Source organism: Neodiprion virginianus, chromosome 3 (assembly GCF_021901495.1).
Source record: "Neodiprion virginianus isolate iyNeoVirg1 chromosome 3, iyNeoVirg1.1, whole genome shotgun sequence".
Taxonomy (NCBI): Eukaryota; Metazoa; Arthropoda; class Insecta; order Hymenoptera; family Diprionidae; genus Neodiprion; species Neodiprion virginianus.
Genome location: NC_060879.1, coordinates 9,407,969 through 9,428,078, shown reverse-complemented (window position 1 = coordinate 9,428,078; position 20,110 = coordinate 9,407,969). Strand labels below are relative to the sequence as shown.

General features: G+C 40.5%; 2 protein-coding genes across 2 annotated transcripts; both read left to right on the top strand.

Annotated features, from left to right (window-relative positions):
* Positions 1-607: 607 nt before the first annotated feature.
* Positions 608-4,298, top strand: LOC124300641 (uncharacterized). Its single transcript, XM_046754939.1, has 8 exons — positions 608-763; positions 966-1,392; positions 1,534-1,711; positions 1,897-2,362; positions 2,672-2,956; positions 3,261-3,336; positions 3,478-3,646; positions 3,739-4,298. The coding sequence occupies exons 2-8, from the start codon at positions 966-968 to the stop codon at positions 3,902-3,904; spliced, it is 1,767 nt and encodes a 588-aa protein (XP_046610895.1). The 5' UTR covers positions 608-763; the 3' UTR covers positions 3,905-4,298.
* Positions 4,299-10,820: 6,522 nt separating this feature from the next.
* On the top strand, positions 10,821-12,416 carry LOC124301479 (uncharacterized). The gene is made up of 2 exons (XM_046756575.1): positions 10,821-11,106; positions 11,353-12,416. The coding sequence occupies exons 1-2, from the start codon at positions 10,821-10,823 to the stop codon at positions 12,414-12,416; spliced, it is 1,350 nt and encodes a 449-aa protein (XP_046612531.1).
* The last annotated feature ends 7,694 nt before the right edge of the window (positions 12,417-20,110 follow it).

Sequence of the window (20,110 nt, the reverse complement as noted above, 5' to 3'; positions counted from 1 at the left end):
ACCAAAACATCATTTTTTGGAGCATTATCCCAAACTCATCTCAATTTTCGGACCACTTATGAGACTCTCTACTCTCAGATTTGAATCAAAACATACATTTTTCAAACCTGCTGTACGAAGTCAGAAAAATTTCAAGAATATCACAAAATCCCTTACCTTGTCACATCAACTGCTGCAAAGTTCTCTCTCAATCAATAATCTGTTCAATAATTACCCAGTGTTAAAAGATGATTTGCCCTTTCGGCAATGCGTTCTTGAGGATGGAGCTTTACAGTGTGTTTTGAATGCATTTGGCCAAGAGTTCGCTAACTCCATGTCGGCCAGTGAAAAGCTATCCTATCATGGCACGGCATACGAAAAGGGCAAGATTCTAGTTGCCAACACTAAAGATCACCCTGTTCTTGATTTGTGTAAAATCATACTATTTCTTACACGGGGGAAAGCTGTATACGCTGTCGGTGAGTATATACCTTGTGCTTTGAATCTATGTGTGCATGGTCTTATATGATTTCATACGTATACCTATATTTTTTTGCAGGCAAGAAATATGAGGGCTTACTAGACCCAGACCTTCAATTATATCAGCTGAAATACACTGGTACTTATATTCTTGTATCTCTGTCTGAGATCGCAGATTACGTCCCCTATTCAATCTACCGAAGAGGAACGAATCGTGTGATTGTGTTGAAACACTTATTTTTTCTCGGCAAATCTGAGACTGCATCATCTGGAAGGGCTACCTAAACAACGATATACCTATAATGTATTCTATATATATACAGTACTCTTTTTGCACTTTTACATACGTGGTATACGCAAATATTTGTATTCATGGTTCACGTAGTCGCAGCAGATTATTTCACTTTACGCTTCATGTAGTACTGTAGAATATTGAGCTTAACCATTCGCTAAGAGAGCAGCATGTTATCATTTTCGACAAATTTTCATCGTCTCTTTATGTTTAGATGAGTGCCGTCGATAACATTGACAATACCACCAGTGATCTGGATAGCGATGTCGATGAGTACAGCACAAATGATGATCGACCAATAAATGAGCAAAATGGAGTTGAGAAATTTAGTAATGACCTAGGCCACGCAACGACTGAGAAGTCAAATAGTGCATCAACCAGTAGGACCGAGATTAATGATCGTAACCACAGTGGAAATAATGATAATACCATGCAAGTAGATGCAAGCATGAAGATGATACTTGAGAAGCTCACTCCATACCTGCAAACTGCAGAAGACAAAACAGTGCTTTTAGAAAGACTCTTCACCTTAGGTATTAAAACTCTGTCAGACCTAAAATTCGTCACAAATATGGAGAAAGATTTTTCTGGGGTAATAAAACCCATTCAATGTCGCCGTCTGGAAGCTGAACTGTTAAAAGGTACATATGTTGACTATGATTGAAATATTCTGAGCCCTGTGTTAGTTTTTGGTCCAATTTATCACAAGTCTTACAAATTGCGAGATTCCACTTGCTCGCAATGTTTACGGTAAGGTTTATATTATAGTATTTCGTCTTTAGAGGATGCAGATTCGAGTGAATCTGGCACTCAGAATGTATCTATGTGCCGAGTTATTGATGCAAACAAGCTTTTCTCAAAACAGTTTATGGAAAAATTAACAGGATCACAGAGATTAAGCAATTCTGATCGACTAAAATTTGTTAGGAGAGTGGGGGACGAAGTATATGATAATATGCGGTAAGACTTTGACCCTTTTTTAATGCTTGCAGTCAATCCACCCGTAAATTGCCATATGTATGCTCAAATTTTTATAAATTATGTAAACCGTGCATTCTCATTTTCTTACCGTCTCCAGGTATCTCCTATGATTCAACTTTTCAACCTCCGAATCGTTGATTGCTAATTATTGGCTTATTTTATAGGCCTGTAACAAAACACACGTGCATAAGGATCGCAGCGGGCTTGATTAAAAACTATGAAGGAGCTTTAGATTTTTTGAAGCATGATGAAGTAGGGGTTGACTCCTTGGCCACGCAAATTCATGCACACGCATCGTACATGAAAAAGCTTGATAATAAAAGAAAAAGCCTTGTGGAGGATGATCCAGATGATCCTGCAGAAAAGAAGGCAAGCCGAAAGAGATTTTCAGTTCGAGAAAATTTCGGTATCAATAAAGATATGGACCTGCCCAATGAACTGCCGGAGGATGAAACTGTGGATAGCCAGATAGAAAAACAAAAACGGATGCAACAAATGGCTGAAACTGGGGAAATTGATATGCGACTCGTGATACAATTCATGATTAAGACATATCCCTCGCAACGTGCTTCCATCGCCCAAGGTCTCAACATGGAGGATATCATCAAACTCTGGCCGTTTATTGGCTATGTAAGTTTTTTCAAGATACTACTGAAGTTGTAGCTTACATGATCAATGCTAATGTTCTGTAGATAAATATCAGCAAACATAACAGAGAAAGTGTTTTAGACCAACCGAGTATGGTGGAAAAACGCATTCTGTCACGTGTGGCAAACTTTTGATTGGGTTCTAGAATAAGAATCTGCTTTGCATGTTATTTATTACTGAAACTATGTACATATCATGTAGAATTTGAAATACTATTACACTTTTCACGGTTCTTACCCAATTTTTGTTTGTAAATTTCAGAGTAGTATTTTTTTTGTCCTTTGATTACAGTTCGCCGTTTTGAAACAACATTTCTTTACTCTTATCCCAGAGATTGAACAGGTGAAGGTTGGAGATAACTTGAACGAAATCGTTTCAAAAATGTTGCAATTTTTGAGGGCAGACAGTAGCAAAACAAGGAAGGGCAAATTGGGTATTGCTACAAACAATATACTCGAAATTCTGAAGCGCTTTGATAAGCAGCAGCCTACTACAGATTTGCAACGAATTGCTATGACTATGTGTCTTGGTGAAAGGATGCAGCAAGACATGACCAAGATTTTTATTTTCTTCGAGGTACGTACAGAACTGCTCCCAACAGTTTTTGATAAAGTATGTAATAAAAACAACTCTTTTCTGTAATACCTATGCAAATTTTGTGTGCAGTTGTGAGCTTTGCTGCAAGAGTATCTTGTATCTTCGATATACAGTACTTTGTTACGCTTTTAGAGCATCTTCTGCCAAGAAAATATGATGTTCATTGACATAAGTCTTTGTTTACTTTCTCTGATAAAATACTGCGCACATGAAAATGTAGGGTTAATTCTCAAAAAGATTGGTATTGGTACTTTGATTTTCACAATGGTACTTTGTTGGACAGGAAACTACTAGCTTTGATGAAATCCAGGCTTCGTCGAAATTGCCTGATAGCGGAAAGCCTATAGTAGCCGTCCTTGGTAATTTTACTTCGACTATGCTTCACCTTCTACAATTATGTACTTTCAGCTGTTTCTTTTCAAATAATATCTACAGTACATTTCATAGCAAGGGATATCGGAAATATTCCTTGGAAGTATTGAAAACTTTCTCTTTTCAAGGATCTGATCTGATGAACAACCCGAAGTGCTATGTCGTCGTCGAAAAGAGATGTATCAGCCCTGAAAAGATCTCCCCATTCAAAGCTCTCATGCTGACTTTCATGGCTTACTTTGTATTCAAAATCACCTACCCACAAGAAGTTGGTGGCCTGCTTGAATTCTTCCAAAGGTCAGAGATTTTCATTTTTATTCGGTCATTCGACAGGAAAATTCCCATCAAGAAGATTGTCAGATTCAAAATTGTATATCCTCTATGAATAGGGCTATCTACGACATCAAGGGAGATGAAACTACAAAGAGTAGTAGCAGGGTGGAAAGAAGAAAGTCAGCAAAAGGAGTGTTGTTCAAAAATCCACCAATGATTTCTCCACAATTCAAAACGTTAATGCGGGATTTTGATAATTATCGGAGCTTGTGGGGTATTTAGATTATAGGGTATTTTGAGCATATAAATGTATATACTCAACAACTACCAAATAAATATAGCATTCATATAGTTTACGTCCTAGGTTAAGCATGTAAATCTGTACCTAAACACTACCGAAGAAAAATATCATAAGTTTGAAATAAATGTATCATTTGCTATCACTAATTCATTTCTAATGCCATAAATTTGTTGATGCGGGTAGTTCAAATCACCTATCACGCAGATTGAATTTACCTACACGGGTTGTAAAATCCACTCTGTTCACCTCGGAGTTATTTTTACCCTTCAACGAGGATAATCTTGATTTATGTCCCCACATACTACGTAAATTTATCGACCCAAAAAAAAAATAAAACTACATACCCATGGGTAGGCATATTTCTCTACCCAGACTAGGTAACAAGGCGTTGCACCACCCAGACTAGGTAACAAGGCGTTGCACCACCCACACGGGTAAATTTACCCTCAAAATTTTTTACAGTGTAGCGTCAACATCCGATAACCGATCCCGCATGATTTTCTGGCTGAGCCAGTCCTCTTCAAAAATGTTTACTTCAATTCATAGATTTCACACAAGTTTTGAAGCGCCTTTCGTACATTTTGAAATATAATATATGATACCTACAGATCCAAGAATAAGAAAAACAAATAAATTAAATAAAATCATTCGAACCTTTGCTGTGAAGCGGTAAGAATAAATCGTTGAAATTCCTTCCGCGAGCTCAATTAAATTGACCGATCGAACGATAAAAAACCAAAAAAGCGAATGACAATACCTATTATAATATCAGGGATACGTAGAGAGTAAGACGCCAGCGAAAGTTGGAGAGTTTGAAAATCGACGGCTCGAGATCCTCCCCCCCTCATATGTATACTATATATACATATTTATATTATACATATACCTTTAACAACGTAAACATCAGCCGTACTTGTTTTACCCGACATGTTCTGTTTACACACGCCTCGTAATCGGATCCAGTATGTGAGGTACGTTGTGTATACACAGTAGTAGAAAAAGGTCGGCGATGCCGAACGGCGCCGACGCCGGGCATCCCCGTCTCTCTTCATTCATAAACCGAACTCCAAGCAAGTAAGTGAGTGACTAAGCGAGTGACTTTCTCGGCTGAACGCTTCGAAGTTGTGTCTTCGTGACGTCATTGCCGTATCGCCCCGGGGGTTGTCCACCACCCCCGGAAGTCGGTCGCACCGAGGTTCGGATATGTTGTTCGGTGGGCTTTAATTCGACGTTATTAATAATTGGCCTTCTTTTCTACGGTGGGAAGGGGCTGCTGTCAAAGGTAAAGAGTGTGCTTTTCTACCCAATTCAATGCAAGGTTAAGGGGGTGTTCTGGTCGATTTCAAAGTTGACGTGTATCTCTCCAAATATCCAAGTCCATGTATTTTAAAAGCGAAAAAGGGCTTAGCAGCCTTATTGTACACACAATTCTAAATAAAAACACTCCAATACACTTTCATTTGACGCAGAAATAAAGACATGGAATGAAATCGACGAATTTACTATCGCGGCTTCGTAGAGTCCTGCCATTTGTTATCGCGTATAGAATGGGGCTGTTGAGTCTTTTTCAACGTTTGAGACACCTGGACTTCAATATTTGAAGATATATACGTCAACGTTCAAATAGATCAGGGTACCCTTTTAAGAATTTGGCGAGCGTACGATTGCAGGTCACGCAATTTTTCGTAAGGTTTACCGTCGATCAAGCTGATTAACCCGTTTGATTTAAAATAAAAATATTAGCCAAAAATGCCTTTAGTTGAGTAAATAAACACTTTTAGGATCATTTTAAGATGTTTTCGACATGTTTCAGAAATTGAGTTTCTTTTCTCAAAATTTTCATCCTTCTCGCAGTGCGAAAGTAATTCTACGGAACAAATAGCGTTGACCGATTCGTCGGAAAATTTTAACCGTATCACATACTTTACAATAATTTAATACGCGGTATGTCTCAAGAAAATCGTCGGGTGTACTTCCGTTTAGAACATACTTCCGATTGATCTGTACAGAGTAGTACAGAGAACTCTCCTTTTTTTATGTGCCGGTGTGATTCAGACCGTATGTTTATCCTCACATCCTACATATATATAACGTCGGAATATCTTAGACGGTTAGTGACGGTCACGATATCACACGATATCGTTACTCAATTCTCTACGAGCAGCATAGTGCAAAATTTCCCGCGACCCGGAGTACGTTATGTCCTTCCGCAACTCACCGTCCGCCGGTCGGTGCAGTGGAATATACACCTGGCCGGCGTCGCTGGAGTTGCGAGAGACGCGCGCCCCTAGCGGGCGCGTGCGGTACTTGGACGGTGCCTGGGGTACGGCGCGCGGCGACAAGATAGCGGCAGCGGATTTCTGACCCCAAGACGTGCGGTGTTTCGGAGTAAGTTCCGAGTCGCTTCGACCATTCTCTCAATAGTTCCGGTACAATCAAACACAGCTCGGCCAGAAACGTCAGTATGTATAGCTTTATGTCTCTCTTTCTCTTCTTGGGTTACAGCTCGAGGCTGATGTTTATCTGGAACGGTCTCTTGCTATACTGTGTTTATATTTGAGGTGTGGACGACTTTTCTTAGGTACCCCCCCCCCCCTCCCTATATCAATTTCAAATCATTAAAAAACAATTGCCTAATTTTTTCGGATTCTTGTCTCAACCTTAACTCGTGCTATCAACAGGGTGGATTTCGCCTTTAAAATACATATATTTCATACTTATTCTCAGTATATGTTTTATTATCAAAGTACGAATGTACAAAAAATTTTGTAATTGTAATGTTTTAGTGGTCATTAGCGCAACTATCTGAGAAAGCATTCATACGATGCAATTGCGACGATTTGCGCACCCTCGAAATCTGACTCTTTTGCATTTAAAGGAAGTGTAAATTCGTCTAGATTGTATGGTATGATGATGTGAATTTTTTCTCGCATAGTAACAATAATCCTCGAAGCAACCACTGAAACGTCGCAGTTACAAATTTTTTTTAACACAATTACTGTTATAGTATAATACTCGTATATACTGCAAGCGTGTCCAAATAACGTGTATTTTAAACGTGGAAATCCACGCTGTTCTCGGCACGCCGGATAGGTTAGAATTGAGATAAAAATCCGAAAAAATTAGGCAATTATTTTTTAATTACTTGAAATTGATTTGGGCGGGGGGGGGGGGGGGTTGAAAAAATCTCCAAAACCTGTGGGACACCCTACATATACATTCATATGAAAACGTGTGCGGTCGGGGAACCCCCGTATTTACATCGTTTCTATTTGTCAATTTTCGCGACGTCATGAAAAGCGTTAAGTCCCTTCTTTCTCTCTCTCTATTCCCACTTCGTCACCCAGTGAGTTCACGAACTCTCCTGAGTTCTTAATCGTCGATATTAATCAAGATCGGTCAGATTTTCTTTTATTCGCTTCTATCTTTAGACGACCTAAGGGCTTCCGTATACAAGAATTTTCTGTTAAATTTCATCAGTTTGCGTATGCTTATAGAAATCTCATTATTGCTGGGGACTTACATTGCATCTTACCGTCAAATAATCACGAAGCACCGGTGCTTTACCGACTTGGTTTTCTCTTCGGCTTTTCATCTTGTTGAGTCGCCTGCAACGTACCACACGGCCATGTCTAATTCGTGGTTAGATGTATTTGGGTCATTCCATGTCAATTCGACGACGTTCCGACGGTGACCCTCTTAGATTTTTATGATTTTTCAATTTATTTTTATACATATAGAAAAACGTCCTGAGCTAAATTTTTAGCTCTTTATCTCTTCCCATTCCGCAGTTGGCGATTTTGAAGAAATTAACGAAAAACATTCATGTTTCTGACAACAATTGGAATAACCTAATTGAGTACAAAAATTTTCCAGTATTTTTTGATGCTCTTTCTGAAAAAAAAATATAAAAATTGAAAAAAAAAAATATGTCGATGCTTTTTTGGCCATTTTTAATCAAAAAATTGGATTTTCGTTCAATGTGACATGTTTGTTTTATCCAAAAAAATGAACCAAACTCAGCCTTAAAAAACAAAATTTCCGAGCTATAATAGAAAATGGGCTGTCAATAACTTCTAGTGAAAATAAATTTAAAAACAAATTTTTTTTCGGTAATTTTAATTTATTTTCTTTCTTAGATCACGTAGCTTATTTTTATAGTCTAAAGATACATTATTCTTACATTTTATTTAATTTACTACATTGACGGTCTTGTTCTTCCATTTATGATCATTTTTATTACTTTGTGCGTTGTTGATTCTGTTGATCCAGAAAATCTTGTGACACTGATTGTGTTATCGGTATTTGGTACATCAGAATAAATTTGTTGTGTGTTAGGTAATGGTTTTGCACTACTAAAAAGGTCTAACAATTTTCTTTCCATCGTTTCGTAGTCAATTTTAGACAAAAATTCAACTTCTATATAAATCAAAATTACCGAAAAAAAATTTGTTTTTAAATTATTTTCGCTAGAAGTTATTGGAAGCCCATCTTCTATTATGGTTCAAAAATTTTGTGTTTCAACGTAAAATTTGGTAATTTTTTTTGGATAAAATCAAGTGTCCCATTGAACGAAAATCCAATTTTTCGATCAAAAATGGCCAAAAAAACATCGATAAAATATTATTTCAATTTCCGTATTTTTTTTCAGAAAGAGCACCATAAAATACGTAAAAATTTTTGTATTTGACAAAGTTATTTCGATATGAAGGGTAGGAATTCTCGACCTCGCATATAATCTATTATTGAATCTTGGTGATCGGTCAATTATGTAAACGTATTTTCTGTTAACGTTTCGGCCCGGATATGGGCCCTCCTCAGAACGATTTATTTATTTAACTGTCAAGAACAACATAAATTTTTTATAAGAAAAGTACAAGCAGACATTAAATACTGTAGATGTAATACTCTTGGGGCTATTATATATTATAGGTTAGTGAGTACATTTTGATTATTTGAAAAAAAGATAGACTTGGAGAGTTATTTACCTTTTTATAGTAAGCGGACTAAGATACAGTCGAATTCATAAATTACAATTTGCGGAGACAATGTTCTGTGAGTAACGGTAGTCATTGTCGGCTCCTCTGGTTGTTTAACGTGTAGGAGTTACAAGTTGGAGGTCATTAATTAAAAAGATTGTAAAACTACGTATCTTCACAGTCTACATGTCAACGTATTAAAATGTTTTACAGAAGGTTTTTTTAGCAGTAAAATTAGTTTACACGATGTCCAAGAAAGTGGAGCTAGGATCTTTATGACTATGGTCTCCACGTCTAACAAAAATTTTTTGTTAAACCGATCGGGTCAACTGGTGAATAACGACTGATGGGAGAAACAAATATGATCCAGAGTGAAGGTGAACCAAATATAAACATATATACAAAAAACAAAAAAATTATGTAAAAAAACTGTGCCATGGGGACAATAATTTTATGTGTCTAGTTAAGGTTAAACAATATGTGGTGTGTGGGCGGAGATTAGCGGTTTGTAAATGTTACTTAGATGTTCAACATATTGTCTAAGGTTAACGGAATTAGTGTCTCCTACAATATTGCACATTTCTAATAATAGCCTTTTATAATAATTAGGTTCTTCACAGAGGATGTTTGTATTGTCGTAGCTAAAAGTATGTTGTTTATTGGTCATATGTTTTGTTAGAGCAGTGTGACTGTTCGCGCCACTTTATTATTATTATATTAGTTTTGTAAATTTATCATAGCAAATACTGTAGTTTCGTTATATTTGTATATTGCACCTATTTACCACGTATAAGGTGACTAAAGAGTCACAACAGTAGATTTACTTTCTTATTCCACATGACGAGTAGTTCAACGTTAGAGTAATTCAAATTACGTACTTATTGCCCACGTCAGAAATTCGTGAGCCGATACTCGAATCGGCAGTTACGTCCGTTCGCTTGGCCGGTGAGGGCGCAGCGCAAGTCAGTTAGTCTCGAGCGCTCGAATAGGTAGGACGTGTTAGGTTCTCCTTAGACACGCGCGTCGATTACTTCGTCTCGCGTAGTTTTAAGATTTATCCGTTTAACACGGTCGGAGGAGACGCGGCACACCCTCTAGTAGGGCCGGAGGTGCCCGTCTCCCGGATGAGGGGGAGACGCGGCACACCCTCTAGTAGGGCCGGAGGTGCCCGTCTCCCGGGCGAGCGTCATTGCTTCAGCGTTGGTTCCCGAGACGTCGGGACCGCTGTTTGCACGGCATTGGGCCACCTTGACGCTCCCCACTCCCGGCTTCCACGAGTGCGTGGAAGTTGCGGAGCACGGTTTCTCATGGAGACTTAGATAAGTTGGCTTAAGATCATTGAATGATCATTCAATCTGGTTGACAAGGAACGCACCAGCGGCTGTATTATCCTGTTTTATGATGATCTGATTGGCAGTTAATAAACACTGGTCTTGCTTCGGCTTTTCCCTCTGCACCGTGAGGGTTTTTATGCCGAAGCAAGCGTCTTGTCTTTCCCGCGAAATTGTGTTATTTATTTATTTACCCTCTCACTCACTCATCCCATTCCGATTGAAGTTAGAGAAGAACTCTGATCAAACGACCAAAACATGGTGCCCCGGGTGAGGAGTGAGTGATTGGGTTTTTCTTGTTAGTCAAGTTCGTGTTAACTTGTCACCTGGTACTGGCTGGTGCGTCTTGTGTATGTCCTGTACGTGTGTAAGCCGAGACGAGGCTTAGGGATTAGGATTAGCGTGGCACTAGGCCTTCGCGCGACACTAACTAACAGGCGAGGTATTGTAATACGTGGTCGTATTGTCATCGTGTATGCCTATTACCTTTGCCTTCCTCGCTCAGTTGCGTTTGGTTCTTCGACTGTGATACACGTTCGTTTGGACCCCTCGAGTTATAACAGTTTTCAATCAAACTTCATCGCGACATGGCTCCAGTAGCCTTACAGAAGCTTACTGCATTGCAGCGGGCTCGTGAAGGCGAAATAGAAGGCTTGCGGCAGAGGTTAACAAGCAAACCGCGAGATACGCTTACGAAACGAGTCGTTAAATCGCGACTTGACGCTCTAAATGAAATTTGGACAGAGGTTCGTAAGGCTCACGCTGAGATCATCGTTCGAGAAAACGCGGATGCCGACCCGTACGTCACCGATGATTGGTTCGGGCGAATTCAGGGTGTATTCAGGGTTCAGGGCGAATTCAGGAGTCGCGAAGGTTGTGGGAAGCGGAGCTGAGCCAGGGTGACCTCTCGGAGGGTACCAGCTCTCTTCGTTCACTCCCGAAATTCACGGACTTGATAAAGTTTTTGGAACGGAGAACTCAGGCCTTGACTATGATCGCGCTCGAGTGTCGAACGGAGAAGAGGTCGGCTTCAACACCTGCGGGACCCCAACCCCGTAAGGTTTCCCACCACACTGGTGCTGCGGTCCTGCGGCAATCCTAAATTCGAATTCGAAACAGACGCGCTCGTCCTCCCAAAACTCACCTCGCGTCTCCCATCGGATAGATTTGGCGATCTAGATTTGCGACAATTTGAGGGTCTTGCGCTGGTGGATCCGGACTTTTCGGTTTCCCAAGATGTAGACGTGATTTTGGGCGCTGATGTTTATGGCCAGTTGCTCCGTCCCGGCTTGAAACGGTTCCCTACCTCACAACTTGTCGCTCAAAGTACGGCTTTTGGTTGGGTGATTTCCGGTATGGTGCGGTCCGACAAACGGCGGGCGGACAGGGCTCACTCTTCCTTGCCAACACGGGCACTTCATTGCTTGGGTGAGCCGGATTTGGAGCGGGTCCTGCGGCGCTTTTGGTCTCTCGAGGAGATTGCTCCGAATTCGGGTGGATTGACGCCCGAGGACGAGATGGCTGAGCATTTGTTCGGGGAGGCTCACAGTCGCGACTCGCGAGGTCGGTGCGGGGTCTGGCTTCCTGTGGGACCGGAGCATCCTAGGGTGGCTAACGAGACTGGATCAATGGCGCTTAAATCTCTCTCTGGTATGCAACGTCGACTGTCGCGAGACGCTAGATTGGCTGAGGCATACGGTAGCTTCATGAGGGACTACGAACGCCTGGGACATATGACTCGAGTCCCGGCCTTAGAAATACGGTGCGAGGACGCGTGGTACCTTCCACATCACGCAGTGATTCAGGCTTCAGGTGACAAATGGAAACTTCGCGTTGTGTTTGATGCCTCTCGGACAACTCGCGAAGCGCACTGCCTGAATAACTTTTTGTGGTCAGGACCCCCCCTCCAGAGCGATCTGTCATTGATCCTCTCAAATTGGCGAAAATACCGTTTTGCGTTTATCGTGGACATGGTGAGGGTGTTCCGGCGGGCTCTGGTCGTGCGCGAGGACCGGGATCTGCAGAGGGGTGTGTGGGCGACGATCGCTGACGCCGGTCCTGTTGATTACCGTTTGAATGCTGTCGCGTGCGGGACGACTTGTGCCCCATATCTGGCCATCCGCACGCTTTCGCAGTTGGTTATTGATGAGGGGGTTGACTTTCCTCTCGGAGCGGTGGTGTAAATATTGGTTTTTGGCAGTCACGGCATAAGGGAGAAAATCCGTCGATTCGGAGTTGGACGCGAGTGGTCCTGGGTGCATATGGGGCGGCGTCTTGTTCCCTTCGGCGGGGACACTGGGTGTCCGTGAGTCCGAGCCGGGATTCCGGCGTCTGATTTGATTGGATTACATGGATCGGATTGATTATCACTTCGGGTTATCGGAATCTCAGAAAGAAATAATTGACAGTTTCAGTGGCTTGGATTCGAGTATTTTGAGGAATTGCGATCTAGTAGAACGACTGAATTCGACACGTGTGTTTTGTGAATTTTATTTTGCAGCACGTTGCTTACACGTCATCCGGAAGTACTCGACTAAACTCGGCTTCCGCCGCGGTGACTCTCACGCCCTCTCAGTCTCCACACAATCTGTCAAACATGGCGTACACTCCCAGAGACCTGCGCACGCAGGCGCGGGCGATTCGAGTGCGAGAATACTCACTCAACAGTGTGTGCGCCAGATTGTAAAGCGTCATGAATCAGAGAATAAATAAAAGTGTATTTGAACGAGACAAGAAGTAGCCTCTAGGAAGAATAATCAAACTCCACCCGGCCCGGATGGCCTTGTGAGGGTGGTCACGATTAAAACAGCAACTACCACTCTACGGCGGCACATCTCTCGTCTATGCCCGCTGCACCTCGAAGATGGCGGCAAAGGGCGTAGGGCAATGTCGGAGGCCTGAGGATTCGTCTGTTGGACGAAGGCGGGCGGGATGTTCGCGCCACTTTATTATTATTATATTAGTTTTGTAAATTTATCATAGCAAATACTGTAGTTTCGTTATATTTGTATATTGCACCTATTTACCACGTATAAGGTGACTAAAGAGTCACAACAGTAGATTTACTTTCTTATTCCACATGACGAGTAGTTCAACGTTAGAGTAATTCAAATTACGTACTTATTGCCCACGTCAGAAATTCGTGAGCCGATACTCGAATCGGCAGTTACGTCCGTTCGCTTGGCCGGTGAGGGCGCAGCGCAAGTCAGTTAGTCTCGAGCGCTCGAATAGGTAGGACGTGTTAGGTTCTCCTTAGACACGCGCGTCGATTACTTCGTCTCGCGTAGTTTTAAGATTTATCCGTTTAACACGGTCGGAGGAGACGCGGCACACCCTCTAGTAGGGCCGGAGGTGCCCGTCTCCCGGATGAGGGGGAGACGCGGCACACCCTCTAGTAGGGCCGGAGGTGCCCGTCTCCCGGGCGAGCGTCATTGCTTCAGCGTTGGTTCCCGAGACGTCGGGACCGCTGTTTGCACGGCATTGGGCCACCTTGACGCTCCCCACTCCCGGCTTCCACGAGTGCGTGGAAGTTGCGGAGCACGGTTTCTCATGGAGACTTAGATAAGTTGGCTTAAGATCATTGAATGATCATTCAATCTGGTTGACAAGGAACGCACCAGCGGCTGTATTATCCTGTTTTATGATGATCTGATTGGCAGTTAATAAACACTGGTCTTGCTTCGGCTTTTCCCTCTGCACCGTGAGGGTTTTTATGCCGAAGCAAGCGTCTTGTCTTTCCCGCGAAATTGTGTTATTTATTTATTTACCCTCTCACTCACTCATCCCATTCCGATTGAAGTTAGAGAAGAACTCTGATCAAACGACCAAAACAGTGACGTTCTTCAATCTCATGTACATTGCGTTGATGTTCTTCGATTCTAGTGTTTAGATGGCGGCCAGTTTGTCCGATATAAACTTGGTTGCAATCATTGCAAGGTATTTTGTACACAACATTAGATCGTTTGCCCATGGGGATCCTATCTTATAAATGAAGATAAAGTTATTTCAATTGTTGTCAGAAACATGAATTTTTTTCGTTAATTTCTTCAGAAATCGACAACTCCGGAATGGGAAGAGATAAAGAGCTAAAAATGTAGCTGAGGACTTCTTTCTATATAAATGAAAACATATTAAAAAATCATAAAAATATATTAAAAAATCATAAAAATCTGAGAGGGTCACCCTCGCAACGTCGTTGAATTGACATGGAATGACCCATAATTTATTGTTGATAATCCTGACAAGATTGTTTCTTTTAGTGAGTCGGATGCTCCGTTTGTCAATACTCATGACTTACTTGTATTATCATATGTGTCTGATTGTTTCGAAACTCGGCCGCAATCAATTATGATACGCTATCTGTCCCGATTTGATGACCAATCGTATATAAACTCGCCAACGTCGCTTCATTGTGCAAATCAAATTGACATTGGCCGTTCCGATACCTCAGCTGCAGATATAGACACTTACGGAACTTCGTTTACAAACTCTGTTAATTCTTCTGTCGATATTCATGCATCCCTTTGGATTTTCAAGGTCACGGAGCCACCTTCGCCGTGGCTCTCTGACCATCTTAAAGAACGGATGAATAAACGAAATGCGCTCTACAAAAAAGCGAAGAGAGAGAACAGTGTGTTGTCATATGCAATCTACAGAAACCACAGAGATGACGGTCGACCTTAGAAGAGCAAAAAATGACTATCAATTCAATTGGTAAATGGTAAGTACTGGTATTGCCATCTGGTAGCTCAAATTGAAACTACTCAAACCGGGTCAGCTGGCATAAGGGTATTTTCTCACTGTTTAAGCTGTTGTAAAAAATAAATATTGTTTTTGCAATTATATCTATTTTTTAAAAAATTTTCTTCATAAAAAAAATATTATTCAATGATGGAATGCGTCGAGAATTTGTTGGGCGTTCGATTTTCTACAAAACAAAACAAAAGTATAACATTTTGAAGTGTATATGGGTGTAGCAGTAAAGCTTGCAGGAATTTAGATGTGAGATTTCATTATTTTCCAAAACAAAATGAAAATTTTGTGAAAATTACTAATGCTTTCGGTGTGGATGGGAAAATTGACTGTCGAAAAATGTGGCAAAGTGTTAAAAATAGGGAAAAATATTACAGAAAATATGCAAGTTAGTTCCTTTCACTTTGAAAAATCGGATTATTTCTCACCAGGTAATTATATTTACTTTTTAGCTCATTTTTTTTTTATTCTGAATTCAACTAAGAAAATTTGTTTTCTACGCAGATTCTGGGTCAAAAGGCAAAAGATGTTAAAAAAAAAAACGCAGTGCCTTCTTGTAATCTGCCTTGTAAAGATATGAAACCAGGATCCAGTAACAAAATAAATAATGACAGAGAGAGAAGAAGAATTAACAGAGATAAAAACAAAAATACCATCATTTCAGGCAATGAAGCTACTAATAATAAAAAACTGGGTTCATCAACAAGTTCAACTACTACTCAGTCGGCTTGTGATTTTGATGGTCAAAAAAATTCAGATCCTTAGGATCACACTGCAACGAGTCTTATCACTTCAGAAGAAAATGATAATAGATCTGTTGTGGCAATTTTGTCAGTGGAAAATGTTGAAACGACTAAACAAAAATTTATTGATATTGGTGTTCAAATTAGAAGTGTTGATTTGCTGATTGATCTTTGTGATGTAATAAAAACTGAGAAGGAACTCAATACATTAACCGGCATTGTGAACTTTGATATTTAATACCATCCTCGATATTTTTAAAATCGGCTTTCCTAAGTACTAGTCCGAAAGTATGCATCTTCGCAACAAAGTTATTATGATATTTATCAAATTGAAGCATAATTTATCGTATGCAATCTTAACCCTTCAGGACATGGGTTATGAGATTTTCTCTCATGCTCAACGTAGATCTCAAATATCTTTTAAAATTCAAATGGAAAGACTACTTGAAAATTTTTGTATCTTCCTATAATTTAGTTTTCTAGATACACATTCACTAAAAACTGTTTTTTTTTTTAAACGAAAATTGTGAAAAAAAATAATTTTTTGGAGAACATGAGATTTTTTCTCATGGACAGAGTATTAAAGGGTGAGAGATTTTAGCTTTCGTTTCTTTTCGGCCTAGTTCGGGTCGTTCCGTAGTATGCGTCCGCCATACTTGTTTACATGATACATATACCTAAAGAATAATTGTGCAATGTTGTGCTGTGTTATCTGCTTTCAAAAATGTAAAATTTATAATTCAATTGTTGATATTCATTAAATGAATATTATTAAAAGGTGTTAAATAAACGTAAGTCAATATTTTTGTTTTATATATAACCCTGACAAATACATTTTATGAGTACTTAGATCTAAGTTATTTTTCATTGTGAATATTTAATTGACATTACTTTAATAATAAATTTGAACAATTATTTTACCTTAAAAAACATTGAAAATTATAAATAAATGATATTTTCTTAAGAAAGCTGTATTTAAAATATACTGAGCGCATGCGCAGAAGCCATGAGAGTTTTTCTCATGGCCAGAGTAAATAATGGCAGTCAAAACACCCATGTCCTGAAGGGTTAAGGTGCTGCTGACCTCGCATGTCCTATATATATTTCGTGACGTCAGAAGCGGAGAAATCGCCCGCACAAATCCTGATAAAACGGGGGTATGAATCTGACTGGGAAAATTTTTAAAAGATAGCTTGAATAAAATTGTACGTCTGTATCTCAGTCACTACTATCGCAGATCACTGATACCGTCTAATAAAAATAATGATGAACTCAATAAAATCACGTCGCGTCAAACATGGTCGATCGGGCTAGCGACTTGTTGAATATTCACCTCTTGTACGATATCAGAATTTCTTTCACTTTTGCCAGGGAGATACCGACGTACAAAAACACACACGTAATTCGGGAAAACCTATAGCACCAGTCAGTTTTCTGTAAATATGGCACGATTTGTGCGGGCGATTTCCAGGTGACAGGAGCCCGTTGTGATGCACGAGAAGTCTGTAATTTAGTTCAACGTTGAACCGTCAGAAGCGCTGTAGTCGACCGAAGCGGTACCAGATGGTAACACCACATGTTTCTGCTCAAGCAACAATCTGCAGTGCCGACGAGAGCATAGGCTTTCAGGTGGATACGAAAAAATGTACAACTCACTCAGAATAACCGTTAGATTTTGAAATTCGTGCATATTATGAGGCATCGTTGGGGAATGGTAACATCAGTTCACAATCGCGGTAACTATTCGTAATCGCACGTAGCCCGACTGTACGTGAACGGGGCATTCCATGCGAAACCGACCAACCCGTGACCCCGACCAATTTTGATTCTATTGAAAATTTTACACTTTCTTGTACCTGCCAAAAGCTGTCTTTCTGAAATATTTTAGATGTTTGTCTCAACCCATCCAAACACCATAAATTTATCAAAATATCGGACAATTTTTTTTTAAATGCTTTTTTTTCTCGTTTTAAGTCGTAGTTCCGCAAAGAAAATTATTCTTTTTTATTTTATTGAAGGGTTTTGGGGCATTCTACATCGAGTATGCATCACTTAAATCTGCCTTTTTTCGTCGATTTGATAGAAAATCATTAACAAAAACGAAAATACCTATCCCTTAATTCCTGTTCGTCGAAAAAGCGGACATAAATGGCGAATAATTGACATAGAATGCCCCATATACGCTCCGGATATTCTCATCTGATAGTAGCATCGATGTCCGCAAAATTGTCATACTTACAGATTATTGACTGAAAGATTAGATGCGGCAATAAAATAAATACCGAAATTGCAGGAAACACGCATGTGTTGGCGTGAGGGTTTAGGGTTGAGATGAAAAATTGTGCTCTTGAACAGACCGTTATTTATTTATTTATAGCAAATTTGGGGGGGGGGGCGGTTGACAATCGTCCGAGCCTGTTTTGAAGATTACCCTAATACATACGCGAAATTGTTTCTGAACCGGATGTGTTTAGCAATACTAGAAATACATCCCGCGAAAATCTATGTCATTAGTAGTATAGCAAAGCCGGTTCTGAGTACAAACACCTTCTTTACCGACCGAGCCGCTCCCCGCAGCCCACCGAGCCGCTCCGCGCAGCCCAGACTCAAACCCTTTTCCGCTCCGTGTAGCCCAGACTCCATCCCTTTTCCGCGATGACGTCACGTCCCGCATTCTTCTCCCACGATAGGACCGCTGATGTGTAACATGAACCACTCCGAATTCCTTTCCCACGGTAGGACTGCTGATGTGTAACATCAACCACCCCCACATTCCTTTCCCACCTTATCAACCACGTGACATTCCAAAATTAATGGTTCCGAGAATCGTGTTTCACTTATTCGGATGTCGGTTTGATATCAACCACCTCACATTCCGTTCCCACGTTATCAACCACGTGACATTCCAAAATTAATGGTTCCGAGAATTGTTTTTCATTTACTCGGATGTCGGTTTGATATCCAAGGTCGACCGATAGTCGCGGTACATTCAAAGCCATGGATCTGCGGTGTTGGGTTACTATCGCTCTTGGAATGCCAAAAGGTGCGCGCGCATCCGTACAGCTGCCCTATAAAAAGGACGCTCATCACAGCAAACGATCATTACGTCACAAGCTGTCAAGTATACGTGAGGAAAAAGCTCAAGATAGAATCCGCGAAGTGTTTGAGATTGATCGATATTATGGAATCGGCGTTCAAGATTTTATCGGAAAAATCGTCACCGGCAGAGATTGCAAAATGGATTCGACTCGGAACCCAAAATATCAGGCTTTTGAATAAAATCTTACGCAACAACGCCTCAACGATCGGGGAGAAGACAAGAATTTTGACTACAATTGGAATTCTGAAATCGTTGACAGTCAAATTTCAACAATTGCAGAAAGTGGGTGACGGATTACGAAGCCGACGAAGAAGCGATCGAGTACGGTGAGAAGATTTGGAATCAGCTTTCGAGAGTAGAATTCGAACTGGATCCATCGTCAATTTGAAGCATAAAGATATGGAGAGATTTCTAGAAGACGCAAAGGTACTAGCTGTGACGAGGCTGAAAAACACTCTGAAGAAAGACAGGAGCTTGAAAGCCAACGTTATCCTGGCTTGTAAATTTAAACTTAGAAAAGTTGATCGCACGGTGGAAGAGATCAAATTTTTTAATACGAGAAATAAAATCATCCTCCAGACAACGGATATCAACGAATGGTTCATCGAAAACGCGACGGAGCGTTTGTTGAAAAAGGTGGAAGATTTCCAGGAAAAGGATTCAGGCTGGTCGCTGACTGAAATAATCAATTTGACTGTGAATATCAACAAGTACGTACCACTACGAGGCGGTGTCTTCACATACACACCACTACCCAAAGATATTCAAGATAAGAAGGCTGTCGTCAACATCCGTAACAGCGACTCGTATTCCTTCCTCTGGTCGGTCACCGCAGCTCTGTTCCCAGCCGACAACAACAATCCCAGCAAAATTACTTCGTATCCACATTTCAGCTCAGTGCTACAATACGACGGTTTGCATTTTCCAATGTCTTTAGACCAGATTCCAAAATTTGAGAAACTCAACAAACTTTCAGTTAACGTTTATCGTATAGATAGTGCGGAAAAAAAGCGCAGTGAAATTGTACCCATTTATTTAAGCCGAAACAAGTCTGATAAACCTACAATCCATCTTTTAGTAATAGAGTCTGAAAACGACAATGACGATGTAGATATGGAAAATTATGAGAAGACTAGAATCTTTCATTTTGCATGGATTCGAAATCTGTCTCGATTAACGAGTTCCCAAATTTCCAAACGCGCACATCAGACGTGGTCGTGCGATAGGTGTCTATCACACTTTCAATCTGAAGAGTCTTTAACAAAGCACAATGTAGATTGCA

Coding starts and splice junctions, on each gene's coding strand:
- LOC124300641 (XM_046754939.1), top strand. CDS start 966: ATGAGTGCCGTCGATAACATTGACAATACCACCAGTGATCTGGATAGC. Junction 1,393..1,533: donor GGAAGCTGAACTGTTAAAAG/GTACATATGTTG, acceptor TTTCGTCTTTAG/AGGATGCAGATTCGAGTGAA. Junction 1,712..1,896: donor GAAGTATATGATAATATGCG/GTAAGACTTTGA, acceptor CTTATTTTATAG/GCCTGTAACAAAACACACGT.
- LOC124301479 (XM_046756575.1), top strand. CDS start 10,821: ATGGCTCCAGTAGCCTTACAGAAGCTTACTGCATTGCAGCGGGCTCGT. Junction 11,107..11,352: donor CGAATTCAGGAGTCGCGAAG/GTTGTGGGAAGC, acceptor AATTCGAAACAG/ACGCGCTCGTCCTCCCAAAA.